The sequence below is a fragment of the Balaenoptera borealis genome (assembly GCF_965194805.1).
Source record: "Balaenoptera borealis genome assembly, chromosome: 4".
Taxonomy (NCBI): Eukaryota; Metazoa; Chordata; class Mammalia; order Artiodactyla; family Balaenopteridae; genus Balaenoptera; species Balaenoptera borealis.
Window position 1 is genome coordinate 79516262 of NC_138861.1, and position 14482 is coordinate 79530743.

At 37.4% G+C, this 14482-nt stretch overlaps 1 protein-coding gene across 1 annotated transcript in view; it reads left to right on the forward strand.

Annotated features, from left to right (window-relative positions):
• The window catches only part of CORIN (corin, serine peptidase), a 270732-nt gene that overhangs the window by 78143 nt on the left and 178107 nt on the right, over positions 1 to 14482 (forward strand). The window contains 1 exon segment of the mRNA XM_082390479.1: positions 6787 to 6994. Within this exon segment, the coding sequence (XP_082246605.1) occupies positions 6787 to 6994 (208 nt within the window).

The window sequence follows — 14482 nt, forward strand, 5'->3', positions numbered from 1 at the left end:
TTTGCTCTGCACCTAGAGCAGTGCCTGACACAGAGTAGGAGCTCAATAAGTATTTGTTGAATGAGTAGTAAAAAAGACCCCACCTGCCTCCATGGATCTCATGGGGCCCCACTGAGGGTGGTAGAAATTCAGGGGAGGGGCTTCCCTGGTGGCACAGTGGTAAAGAATCAGCCTGCCAATGCAGGAGACACGAGCTCGAGCCTTGATCCAGGAAGATCCCACATGCCGTGGAGCAACTAAGCCCACGAGCCACAACTACTGAGCCTGAGCTCTAGAGCCCGCGAACCGCAACTACTGAGCCTGTGTGCCACAACTACTGAGCCTGCGCTCTAGAGCCCGCGAACGACAACTACTGAGCCCGTGTGCCACAACTACTGAAACCCGCGTGCCTAGAGCCTGTGCTCCTCAACAAGAGAAACCACTGCAATGAGAAGCCCGCGCACCACAATGAAGAGTAGCCCCCGCTCGCCGCAACTAGAGAAAGCCCACGCACAGCAGTGAAGACCCAACGCAGCCAAAATAAATAAATAAATTTTAAAATAAATAAGTAAAAATAAAATGAGCAGTACTGTGTCACAATAACTTTAACAAGAAAAGGAAAAATTCGGGAGACGATGTCTTCAACTATAATGTTTGGATTATGGGCACAGCTGTTGATGGAAAGAGACTTGCATTTGGGTTAGGATGACTTGAGTTGAATTTCAGCTTTGACATTATTAGCTGTGTGAATCTTTAACTTTTTTAACTTAAAAAAATTTTTTATTGAAGTATAGTTGATTTACAATGTTGTGTTAGTTTCAGATGTACAACAAAGTGATTCAGTTATATATGTGTGTGTGTATTTTATATATATATATATTTTCAGATTCTTTTCCATTACAGATTATTACAAGATATTGAATATAGTTCCCTGTACCATACAGTAGGTCCTTATTGTTTATCTATTTTATGTATAATAGTGTATATATGTTAATCCCAAATTCCTAATTTGTCCCTCCCCACCTTTTCCCCTTTGGTAACCATAAGTCTTTTCTTTCTGTGTCTGTGAGTCTATTTCTGTTTTGTAAATAAGTTCATTTGTATCAATTTTTTTTTTAGATTCCACATGTAAGTGGTATCATGTATTTATTTTCCTTTGTCTGGCTTACTTCACGTAGCATGATAATCTCTAGGTCCATCCATGTTGCTGCAAATGGCATTATTTCATTCTTTTTTTATGGCTGAGTTATTTCCCATTGTATATATATACTACATCTTCTTTATCCATACCTCTGTTGATGGATATTTAGGTTTAGCTGTGTGAATCTTGTGGGAAATTACTTAACCTTGTTTCCTCAGCTGTGAAACAGAGTAACTTGTGAGGAGGGCAAATGAGCCAATGTATGTGAAAGGGCCAAGAACAATGCCAGGAGTGTTACAGTTTTTCAGTAAATATTGAGGACAAAAATATTCAGATAAAAATGGGAGATATAACCATAAAGGGCTAGGATTTAAACTGTAGAGGTGGGAATAAGAGATATCATCTGGGAAAACAGCAACAAAATTTGACAGACTGGATGGCAGAAATGAAAAGGAAAACGTGTGAAGAGGGCCAACGCTGCCGTGACTTTCTTCCCAAACCACTGAAAAGGGCTGTGTACAGAGAACTCTCCTTTACAACCCCATCGAATTCTCAGGATCTGGAAGTAAGACAAATGTAGAAGCCTCCATAAGGAAATCCTGTGAAGCAAATTCATGAGTTAAAATAAGTCAGTTTAGCTAAGTTAGGGCAAACCAACCATGCTCTGTTAAAATATTGCCTCCGGGCTTCCCTGGTGGCGCAGTGGTTGAGAATCTGCCTGCTAATGCAGGGGACACGGGTTCGAGCCCTGGTCTGGGAAGATCCCACATGCCGCGGAGCAGCTGGGCCCGTGAGCCACAATTACTGAGCCTGCGTGTCTGGAGCCTGTGCTCCGCAACAAGAGAGGCCGCGATAGTGAGAGGCCGCGATAGTGTGAGGCCACGATAGTGAGAGGCCCGTGCACAGCGATGAAGAGTGGCCCCCACTGGCCACAACTAGAGAAAGCCCTCGCACAGAAACGAAGACCCAACATAGCCATAAATTAAAAATAACTAAATAAATAAATAAATAAAAACTAAAAAAAAAAAAGGAAAGCATTAAAAAAAAAAAAAAAGAACCTAAAAAAAAATAAATAAATAAAATAAAATATTGCCTCCTGTTACAATGGAATCTTTACCAGTAGTCCTTCAATTAAGTGTGAAATCATACATAGGAAGTCAGAAAGGTTACCAAGTTTTCCTGTTAGGTTATTAGACAAAAGATAGCAAAGTACTTTAGAAAGTTGATATTTCATTATTTTTAATTTAAGATTTTTCCTGTCTAATAACACTATTATCTGTTATAATCATTATGGTTTAGATACTATTTTGCTTTTATTTAAAAATGATTTTTATTTGATTTTAACGGATTTTAAAATGAACCCATTGTTGAAATAAATTCTGTGTAACTCAGAAGTTTCTTAAGTTAATTTTACATTAAAAAAAATTCATATAAGAAACTAATTTCTAACTCCACATTACCTAATTCCAGAAGTAGACAACACAGAATTTATCATAATTTCCAAATGAACATAAGGAAAACTCTTAAAACAGACCCATCTTTCCTTCCTAATTACTGCATCTAGAAGTACTAGCAATGTGATATGAGTCGAGAAAGCCCCAGTTTGATCCAGAAACTATTGAGTCAGATTAAGAAAACAAAACAAAAAATCAATAACTTATCTTCTCAAATGCAAGCAGCATTTTATTTTTCATATTTAATTTTTTTTCTCAAATTGGGACCTATCTTGTAATCAGTGCATACTCTGAAAATTTGTTATTAAATCGTGCCTTATTAGTAGTGCTGTTTTAGAATTTAGGAGCTAATTAGAATAAATATTTCTGCTTCACCAGAAATCCATTGAATCAGGAAGCAATTTTGCTCTTCAGATCTGTTTCTAACTTCTCCTCCCCAAGTTCCCCAATTTAAAGTAACTATTATTTAAAAGACACATTATGATGTCTATAGGAACGCTATGGTTAATTACATCTATTGTATTTTTTATACATTCTTATATAGCAACCCTGACTTCTAATTTCTATTAGACTCAGTAGTAAATTCTCAGGGAAGAAAAACAAACATTCCACCCTTTTCTTTACCCTATGAAAACCAAGTTAGAGGGAGCAGCAACAATAAATGAGTCCATTTCCAAAAGTGCCCTTCCCTTTCCCCTCAGAGAAATGACTCTGCCTGGTGCCCAGCATGTAGCTGACTTATGAAAACTCATTTGCCCCTAGTGAGAATGTGCACAAATACAAAACTAGAGTTACATGGTTCATAGACAATGGAACATTCTGGGAAAAAAGAATATTTGACATACAGGTTGAGACAGTAGGAATGATAGGAAATTTACACAGTTACTTGAATATAAAAGGCCTGAAATCAAGAGTCTTAAAGAGTAATTCCCTTTTATATTTGTTGGCTATTAGCAAATTCTCAGCTAAGTTTATTGAACCTTTCTGCCCAGATTCAAGTTTTTTGGTCATTCTGTGTTACATGGAATTATGATTCTGTCTTTGTAGTAATTTTTCTCTATCACTCGTTAAGTACCCTGTTTTGTTTTGTTTTTTAACATCTTTATTGGAGTACAATTGCTTTACAATGTTTTGTTAGTTTCTGCTGTATAACAAAGTGAATCAGCTATATGTATACATATGTCCCTATATCCCCTCCCTCTTGCGTCTCCCTCCCACCCTCCCTATCCCACCCCTCTAGGTGGACACAAAGCACCGACCTGATCTCCCTGTGCTATGTGGCTGCTTCCCACTAGCTATCTATTTTACGTTTGGTAGTGTATATATGTCAACGCTTCTCTCTCAGTTTTTAACCCTTCTGCCAGTCCAGACCTTAGATATCTTTCAACCAGCAAATCAAGTTCTTCCTCTTCATTAAATCTTCCCTGATTGTTCACTCTACATTGAATTCTTGCTCTTTTGAATTCCTTTGGCATTTGCTCTGCTGCTGACAGCTGCGGTATAGTGGGAAGAATGTTGTCCTAAGAGGTGGAGGACACATGTATCAGTCCCGCTTCTATTACTGACTGGGTGTCCGTCTGCAAATCACTTTTTAAAAAAATTAATTTATTTATTTATCTTTGGCTGCACAGGCTTTCTCTAGTGGCTGTGAGCGGGAGCTACTCTTCACTGTGGTGCGCGGGCTTATTGTGGTGGCTTCTCTTGTTGCAGAGCATGGGCTCTAGGCACACAGGCTTCAGTAGTTGCAGTGCGTGGGCTCAATAGTTGTGGCTCTTGGGCCGTAGAGCACGGGCTCAGTTGTGGTGCACGGGCATAGTTGCTGTGCGGCATGTGGGATCTTCCTGGACCAGGGCTCGAACCCGTGTCCCCTGCATTGGCAGGTGGATTCTTAACCACTGCGCCACCAGGGAAGTCCCTGCAAATCACTTTTTGTCTGTCTCCCTGGCTACCTATTTGTCTGCCCATCCCGTCCATCCATCCATCATCTTTCTATCTACCTACATACCTATGAAAGCCTTAGTTTCTTAATTTATAATGAGAGATTATAATCCTGATAAGAGTGCTTTGGAAAACTTTAGAAAACCATTATATAAGACATTATTATTTTTGTCCATACCAATTATTTTGAGACATATTTTAAGGTTTCAGACTATTATTTTATCATTTTCTCTTTTCCCAAGGGAATTTGCTATTAGGAAATCTCTTTTGTGCAACTCATACGGCCATGAACATAGTATAGCCAACCAAAATATGATTTTCCTCATTATCATGTATTTTTCAAATGCTCTCTCAGTGTTCAGTGTTTTCTTTGCCTCGGTGGGGTAAATGAGCCTTTTGGTCATCTCACCAAATATGGTTTATAATCAAGTGTATAAACCCCAAAGCTGATGACCCCTAAAGAAAATAATGCAATGTAAAATGAATGATAATGTGATCAGAATACATGGTATATTTTCTATGAATTTAAATACAGACTATGTGATATATCACTATATGCTTTTTAGCCTCTTCCTTTCATGGGCCATTAGGAATTATCTTCTTTAAGAACTGTTTCTAACATCATAACCCCCTTTGCATTAGCTTAAGGTGGCTCCAAATGGAAATTTCTCAGAAAACATAGGTTTGAAGATCTGGGATTTCCACATAATAGCTGTGCACTCCTGGGCAGATGTCTTAGGGTTTCTGATATTGAATTTCCTCATGTGTAATATAGATATGATATCACTTTACTGGGTTGTGAAAATGAGATAATTCTGAACTAGGAGATCTGAGTACCTGTTGTGGTGCCCGGCACAAGCTTGATTTGTAATAAATGTTTTCTTGATACTGAATTCTTCATGAATGATTTCATATTTTTGATGGAGATAAATTTACTCTTAGCTCCTCTAAGCAAGCTTTTCTGCTTATAGCACAGTACATATAATTGTGTCATTTTGAAGTCCACTCTCTATACCTTCTTCCAGCCTCTAATGCTCCCCAAACTGAAATACATTTTAACTTCCCTCCTAAAAGATTTGAGTGTCATACTTGTGAAACTTGCCCAAAACTCCCCACCTTGGCCCTCATGCAAAGCTGAATTCATGTTTATGTCTATCTGTGTTCTATATACAGATTTTAATTTGGACTTTTCTTCTTCTCTGATTCTTTTATTTCCCATTTTGTATTATGAGTTTGATGAGGTCCAAAAAAATGTTGTGCCCTTAAGTTTTTGGCTAACCATGCAAATGTATGGCATGAAGGAGAAGGAAAGGCCATGGAGGTGGTAATTCTCAGGAGAGCCAGCTTGGAAGAAAATGAGGTCAGAGTCTCTGAGCTGACCCTAAACATGGGCAGGATTGGAAATCCTTGAATAATCATGTATTTTTAAAAACAGGATCATGGTATACAAATTGTTTTGTGATTTGCAATTTTTATTTATTATAAGCATCATTCTATGTGATTAATAGTTAATAGTCTTCTAAAGCATCTTTCATGTAGCTGAGCATTCTGTTGTTTGTTCCATAATATTTTAAACCAGTTCCCTTTGTTGAATGTTTAGGTGATTGCTATCTTTTAAAAAGTATAAACTGTGCAGAGATGAAGATCCCTGTAGATAAATCCATGTGCACAACCATGATTAATTCCTTATAAATTTTTTGAAATATTACAGTGTCAAAGGCTATGCATATTTAAAATATTTTTTTGATACATATTGCCCTGCCCAGCTGTGATCCAGAATAGTGATTGCCCATTGGCTAGGTGTGAGAGTGTATTTTTCCACACATTTTCCCAGCACACAGATGCTATCCCTTTGTGAGTATTGGAAGCTTGATTTCATGACCAGACACACACACACACACACACACACACTTTTTTTTTGCTTTCTTTTTAAAAAATTTATTTTTATACAATTTTTAAAGGTTACACTCCATTTATAGTTACTATAAAATATTGGTTATATTCCCCATATTATACAATACAGATGTGGTGTATATATATATACACCACATCTTTATTCATTCATCTGTTGATGGACACTTAGGTTGCTTCCGTATCTTGGCAATTATAAATAATGCTGCTATGTATGTATGTGCCTTACTGTATATCTATAATCATTCTGACTTACAGAATATATTTTATTGTATGAACACATTAGTCTATCATATCAAATGAGTTTATAAACATATAATTCTGATGTGTCTTTTCCTAAACATAATTGTCTTGCCTTCTCAGGTGCCTGCATGAACATCACTCACAGCCAGTGTCAGATGCTGCCCTACCACACCACGCTGACACCTCTCCTCTCTATTGTCAAAAATATGGAAATGGAGAAGTTCCTCAAGTTCTTCATGTACCTCCATCGCCTTGGTTGCTATCAACATATCATGCTTTTTGGCTGCAGCCTTGCCTTCCCCGAGTGCATCGGTGATGGTGATGACAGGTATTTTGGAACGAAAAGCATTCAGTGATAAGAGTCAGTGGTAGCATAAGTGTCTGAGAAGAACAAAATCATCCCAAGCTACCCCCTTTTGTTTTGGTTGTTGTTCAAGGAAAAAAAAAAAATCCCACACCAGTTGTAATCCTTTTGAAGTAGACATTTTTGGGAAATCTGGGATAATTTTATTTATGGGAAGAAATTATTCAGGCTGTTAGATGGAGGACATCAGCTGGGGTAGTCAATAGCTGTTTCGGTGAGGGTCCGGTAGAAGGCAGCACACTCCAAGGGCGATGGAAAAGAGTTTATTGAAGAGACGATTTATGGCGGTGTGGGCAAGGTTAAGAGAACAAGTAAGGATGAGAGGCACCAGGGTCTCATGTTAATGCGATGCAGTTCCACTACTCAAGACTTGAAAGAGACAAAGAGCAGGCAGACCTGGAAAAAGCTGTAGTTGTGGGCAGGGGGTCTCCCGACAAGCCAGGTTCTGTGACTCGAGACAGCGGGGCACAGCCACTGCCAGCCCTTCAGTCCTGCAGGGAGAGAGAAGAAGGAATAGATGCCCTGACCTCAACTCTCCTCCTGCCCTCTCTTCTGCCAGGGCTTCCTACCAACTGAACTCAACCACAACAATTGGGCAAGGGTGAGCAATTGATATGAGTGCAATAGATGAGATCCAAAATCTCATCCCAATATCATCAGTTCAGAAGTCCCAATCTCATCTGAATCAGGTACGGGTGAGATGCTGGGTGATTCTTACGGTCCACACTGGAACCCAGAGCAGGGTGAGGAGGGTGAAGGGTAGATGCAGAGCGACAAACAGAGACTGTCCAGCACAATATCGAATAGGATTAGAAAGAATTTTCTTTTTTGGGAGGGTGGGGGAGAACATGTGAGTCGGTGTACTTGTGTATGTGTCTTGTAAGCTCATTTCTTTTTTTTTTTAATTGAGGTATAATTGACATGTAACATTATATTAGTCTCAGGTGTACAACCTAAAGATACAATGTATGTGTATGTTGTGAAGTGATCACTACAATAGGTCTAGTTAACATCCATCACCACACAGAGTTACAAATTTTTTTTCTTGTGATGAGAACTTTTGAGATCTGCTCTCTTAACTTCCAAATATACAATATGGTATTATTAACCATAGTCACCATGCTGTACATTACATCTCCATGACTTATTTATTTTATAACTAGAAGTTTGTACCTTTGAACGCATTCCCACCTTTTTGAAATAATACAATTTCAATATTATATTATATTGAAATAATGTAATTTTGATATTATATTATATTGAAGTAATAATTTTCAGTGAGAGTAAATCAATAAAAGTATGTTATGGAATATCTGAAATAGTGAGTATACAGTTTTTTAAATTTCAAAGCACTGTTAAGTACATAATCATATATAACATCAATTATTTTCTGAATGAAAATGTTAGAAAGTTTTCAGAGTAGTAATGAGAAAATGAATTGCATTTTTAAGAGCAGATAGGTTCCATGTTATTTGTACTAATTTAATGTACAAAGAAAGTTTTGAATAGACAAAGGTTTTTATTATTATTATTATTATTTTTTAAACATCTTTATTGGAGTATAATTGCTTTACAATGGTGTGTTAGTTTCTGCTTTATAACAAAGTGAATCAGTTATACATATACATATATCCCCATATCTCCTCCCTGTTGCGTCTCCCTCCATCCCATCCTCCCTATCCCACCCCTGTACGTGGTCACAAAGCATCAAGCTGATCTCCCTGTGCTATGCGGCTGCTTCCCACTAGTTATCTATTTTACGTTTGGTAGTGTATATATGTCCATGCCCCTCTCTCACTTTGTCCCAGCTTACCCTTCCCCATCCCCGTATCCTCAAGTCCATTCTCTAGTAAGTCTGCATCTTTATTCCCGTCTTGCCCCTAGGTTCTTCATGACCACTTTTTTTTTCTTTTAGATTCCATATATATGTGTTAGCATATGGTATTTGTTTTTCTCTTTCTGACTTACTTCACTATCATCTCACACCAGTCAGAACGGCCATCATCAAAAAATCTACAAACAATAAATGCTGGAGAGGGTGTGGAGAAAAGCGAACCCTCTTGCACTGTTGGTGGGAATGTAAATTGATACAGCCACTATGGAGAACAGTATGGAGGTTCCTTAAAAAACTAAAAATAGAACGACCATACGACCCAGCAATCCCACTATTGGGCATATACCCTGAGAAAACCATAATTCAAAAAGAGTCATGTACCAAAATGTTCATTGCAGCTCTATTTACAATAGCCAGGACATGGAAGCAACCTAAGTGTCCATCAACAGATGAATGGATAAAGAAGATGTGGCACATATACACAATGGAATATTACTCAGCCATAAAAAGAAATGAAATTGAATTATTTGTAGTGAGGTGGATGGACCTAGAGAAGGTTTTTATTATTTTAACTGGAAAAAACCTACATTGCCATAAAATAAAAACTGAGTAGAAAAGAAACAATAGATTCAGAATTGTAGAAGTAAGTATAGAAGCACTATTAACAGACACCACATTGAGGAAAATGTTTCCCCTGAAAGAATCATTTGCAGAGGGTACTTTCATGGTAAAGAGAGAAACTCTGTTAGATCTTTCCCAAGAGTCAAACTGTGGCATGGTAGTAGAGAGGCCCTTTATATTCCTAGAACAGTGGCATTATAACGTGGTGATTGTCTTAGTTTTCTAGGCCGGCCATAACAAATTACTACAAGCTGGGTGGCTTAAATAGAAATTTATTCTCTCACAGTTCTAGAAGCTAGAAGTCCAAAGTCTGGTGGGGACTGTGCCAGGGGTCCCGGGGAGGGGCTCACTTCTTTTCTTTGCCAGTTTCCTTCCAGTGATTTCAGTGACTCTTGACTTGTGGCCACATCACTCCAGTCTCTGCCTCTATCTTCCCATGGCCTTCTTGTCTGTGTGTGTCTGCCCTTGTGAGGACACTTGTCACTGGATTTAGGGCCCATCCAGATAACCCAAGATGATCTCATCATCGCAAGGTCTTTAACTTAATTACATCCACAAAGACCATTTTTCCAAGTAAGGTCACATTCACACGTTCCCGAGGTTAGGACATGGACGTGTCTTTTGGGGGTCGCCATTCAATACACAGGCTCTGGAGCCGCGTGTCTCAGCCCATTCATCTGTAAAATGGAGATAATCATTGTGCTTTACAAAGTTCACGTGAGGATTAAATGACAGTGCGGGCTTTTTATGAAGAGCTCAGTAAATGTCAGCAATAGCTATCAGTGGATTGGAAAGGAGGGGCAGTACTAATGACATTGAGAGCGCAGAGTATTTCTAACATATGCTAAATATTGAAGGATTCTGGAAAAAATGTAGGATACTATATGGATTAAAAGAAAATTAGGTAGAATACTTAAGGCTGCTGGAGTTGGATTCCATTTCTCCCTAATTTCAAACAATTTCACTTACATCTCTTTGCTTTAATTTCTCTATGGACTCAGGAGTGTGTATATATACTTATATAAATTTATATACTTATATAAAAGAGTTTCTCTCCTTACCATGAAAGTTCTCTCTTTACCATGAAATTTATATATACTTATATAAATTTCATATAAGACAATGAAAGAGAGTGTATTCAGCCTCCAGGGGACTCTTAACTCATTTTGATCATCCTTTTTCTGATAATTCAATCTCTACTCTCAGCTAAATCAGTTGTAAGATTCTAGTTAAGCTGCTCAGAGTCTTCAGGGTACTTTTAGGTAAAATTTGTTTTTCTCCTGACCTAGTTCATCCTGAGAAATGCTCTCATAGGAGAGTTTTCCATTTTCTGTTATAGTGGGTAATAATTTATAGTCAGTTTTCAGGTATCCTTCAGGGACTTGTCCTACATTTTATTACATTCATTATTATATTTAATTTTATGATTGTACTTTCAGACCAGTGCTTTCTGCTTTCATTTAGCATGTGCATGAGACCTGCAAGCTAAATTTAATAAGCAAAATAAGTTCAGAAAGGTAAAATGTATTGTAGAAAATAATTCTTATATTTTTACATATCAAACATTTTTTCTTATATTTCACTATTTTGGATCATTTGTTCTACTAATTTTCTCTACTACTCTACTATTCAAATAATAGAGAATTGCTTATATTCCATCCTAGAGAAAATAGGTACTTAATAACATTTAGAATTTACTTTAAAAAGATATAGTGGGATGTATAAGTAGTATGGTTTTTAACCTGTCCCTTTGAGACCTCAACTGTACTCAACTATATTATATAACAATGAACTTTAACAGTTTAATTAAACAGTTTCATTAACTGTTTCATTTATTAAAAAATAAGTGTGTATATCATGGACTATAATACAGGATAATTAAAGGATATCTTATAATACAGGATAATCCATAACTATATTGATTCAATGAAATATATCTCAAAGTATAGAGATTTGGCTGATAAACCATTTAGGTAGCCCTAAAAATATGTGGGTTAGAAGGAATAGCTTAAAAATATCAGCATGTAGGTAGAGAGAGATGAACAATTCCTAGGCCAGGAGAATAACAGATATTTCTGGATGACTTTTTGATAGACTTAAAATCTCTGTGTTTGGAAGAGGAAGCAAACATTGCAGCCACATGCTTTTGATATGTAACTATCACCCTTTCCCACTGGGTTGAAATAATAGGTCTATGAATTTATCAAAGCTGAAGTGGGGTTAACTGGCCTGAGAGGTCCCGCCTTGGCTTTGCTTCTGGAAGACACCCAGGAGATCTGACTGATCATCATTACCCTACTCACATCCTCTAATACTTTGCAGAGAAACTTTGCTCGTGAAATAAATCGTTAACATTTCAAAATGGATGTGTTTTCTATCGGTTTTATTCCTCTGGAGTGTTGATTTGCCCCTAGGTGCTTAGCAGATATTCTTAACATCTGTAGACATGAAATAAAAAATTCTTATCTAGTGCTTGCTTTGGCAGCATGTATACTAAATTGAAACAATACAGTGAAGATTAGCATGGTCCCAACGCAAGGATGACATGCAGATTTGTGATGTGTTCCATATTTTTTGATTTTTGACTAAGATAACTCATATTAAACCATTTAGCACAATACCTGGATCGTCAAGTCCTGATCAAAGTTTAGCTAATGCATCTATTTTGGGGTCAATATTTCTCATGCCAGACCTAATTGAACTTGTCCCAAAAAAAGATGAGATATGTCAGGTTCTGCTATCCACATTTTAGTCAAGAAAATAGATAAATTATCTGAAAAAAAATTCTTTATCTAGCTAAATGACTAGAGATTAAAGATTATATGTCAAACCTGGGATCTACCGGACAGTTTTCTGTCATGTACTCAATCCCTATAGGATTGTGGAAGAGGTTGAGTGAGGTTCTTCAAATGAACTTCTTCAAAAGCACTATACTTTTCCCCAAATAAATATGTTCACTGGAGACTACAGAAATTAATCTGGTAAATGCAGAGAATGCAGTTGAAAGTTTGGGGGGCAGATGAAACCTGATTCAAACCACAGCTCTGCCAATTGCCAGTTATAAGACCTTGGGCACTTCAGTTGGCCTTCCTGACCTTCAGTTTCCTCATCTGTTTAATGAAAGTGATAATACCCACTTCATAGGGTTTGTTTGTGTGTATTAAACAGAATGATTTATACAGTGCTCATATATGCTCTGCACTCTCTAGCACACAGTAACTTCTCCATAAGTAGTATTGTTATAAATAATAAGTAAATTATTATTAAATATAAATAGTACTATTATTGATATGGTAGTCAAAGATGGTGTGTGAGTTTCTGGGAGGGTATAAACTTTATCACCTCTTTCAGAGATGCAAGATTTGCATATTTTTCTCATTCTTTTCATCTTCTAATCCATTTTCCACTTAGCTGTCAACATGATGATTTAAAAACACAATTAACACTGCTGTACGTTATTACATGAAAGTTGTTAAAGAGAGTAGATCCTAAGAATTCTCATCACAAGGAAAAATATTTTTTTCTATTTCTTTAACTTTGTATCTCTATGAGATGATGGATATTTGCTAAACCTATTGTGGTCATCATTAGCTGTACATCCTAAACTTACACAGTGCTGTATGTCAGTTATGTCTAAATAAAACTGAAAGGGAAAAAAAATAAAAGCACAAATTAGATGATGTCATTCCCCTGCCTCTGCCCATTCAAGGGCTTTCCCTTAGACTTAGATTACAAGCTGAACTTCTTGCCATGGCTTTTGAAGCCTTCCTTGCTTCTCTGGTGTCATCAACCCTGCCACAGCTGCACTGACCTTTCTCAAAAATGCTCACCTTTCCCCAGCTTCCTTTTCACATGCTGCTCCCTTTGCCAGGATGGATCTATCCCCTTGAACTATGCCCTCTGTTCAAAAGACATCTCTGTGGAGAAATCTTCTCTGATCACCCTCGGTAGTTCTGTTGTCTTTCACTGCAGCAAGGCTGTGTCCCTTTTTGCTTGTCTGTATGTTGTCTGTCTTACTTTATAAGCACCACAATGGCAGAGAACTTACTGACTTTGCACACTGTTGTATACCCAGTGTTCAGAGCAGTGCCCAGCACATAGTAGGTGCTCAATAAATATTTGTTGGAATAAATGGATCAATAAATAAACTCTTCCATTAAGGAGCTCCCCTAAATGTCTAGGTAAATGGGAGTTCAAAATCCATTGATAATTGTTGTGCATTGCTTTGTATAATTGATATGTTCCTGAAAACTCGTGCATAAATCAAATTCTATATATGTGTTAAATAATTACAATTTTAAATTGAGTTGAATGGTATTCCCAGAGATGATTTAACTTCCTTCTGAGTGAGCATCAATTGGCAGAACAACCAGCTAAAGTACATTAACTTGTTCTTGTTCATTTCTGTCAAAATCCTGGATCTAATAGATGAGGAAACACTAGATTGTTCCTGAGGATTGGCTTGGTGGTTCAGTGCTTTCTTTTCAATACTGACTCATGTGCATCAGTTAAAAAGACTTTAGGTCAACTCTAGTTGAAAATCTTAGATGTAAGGTTCATGTACAGAGCAGAAACAGAACAGTGATAAACATGTTTAAAGAAAAATGACCAGGAGAGTGGTTCAGAATCTGTTCATGTGAAGAATAGTTGGGGGACCTGGAGATGTGAGGCCCTGAGGGTGCACAACGGCCACCCTCCAATCTCCTGGGCCACGACCGGAAGAGGGAGCACACTTTTTCTCTATGCTTCCACAGGGCAAAGATGGAACCAGGAACTGAAAGTCATAGAGAAGTAAATTCTAACTTAACTAAAGTGAGAACTTTATGGATACTAAAGTTGTATATATATGGAAGTGTTGTCTCAGGAAATGGTGAGTTGTTATCACTAGAGATATTTAAACTGACTGGTGAGAACTTAGTGGAGAAACTGTGACAAGGAGTCCAGCATCTTATGGTCAATTAGTTTCCCATAGATTAAAGGGCAGGTTCACTCATGGC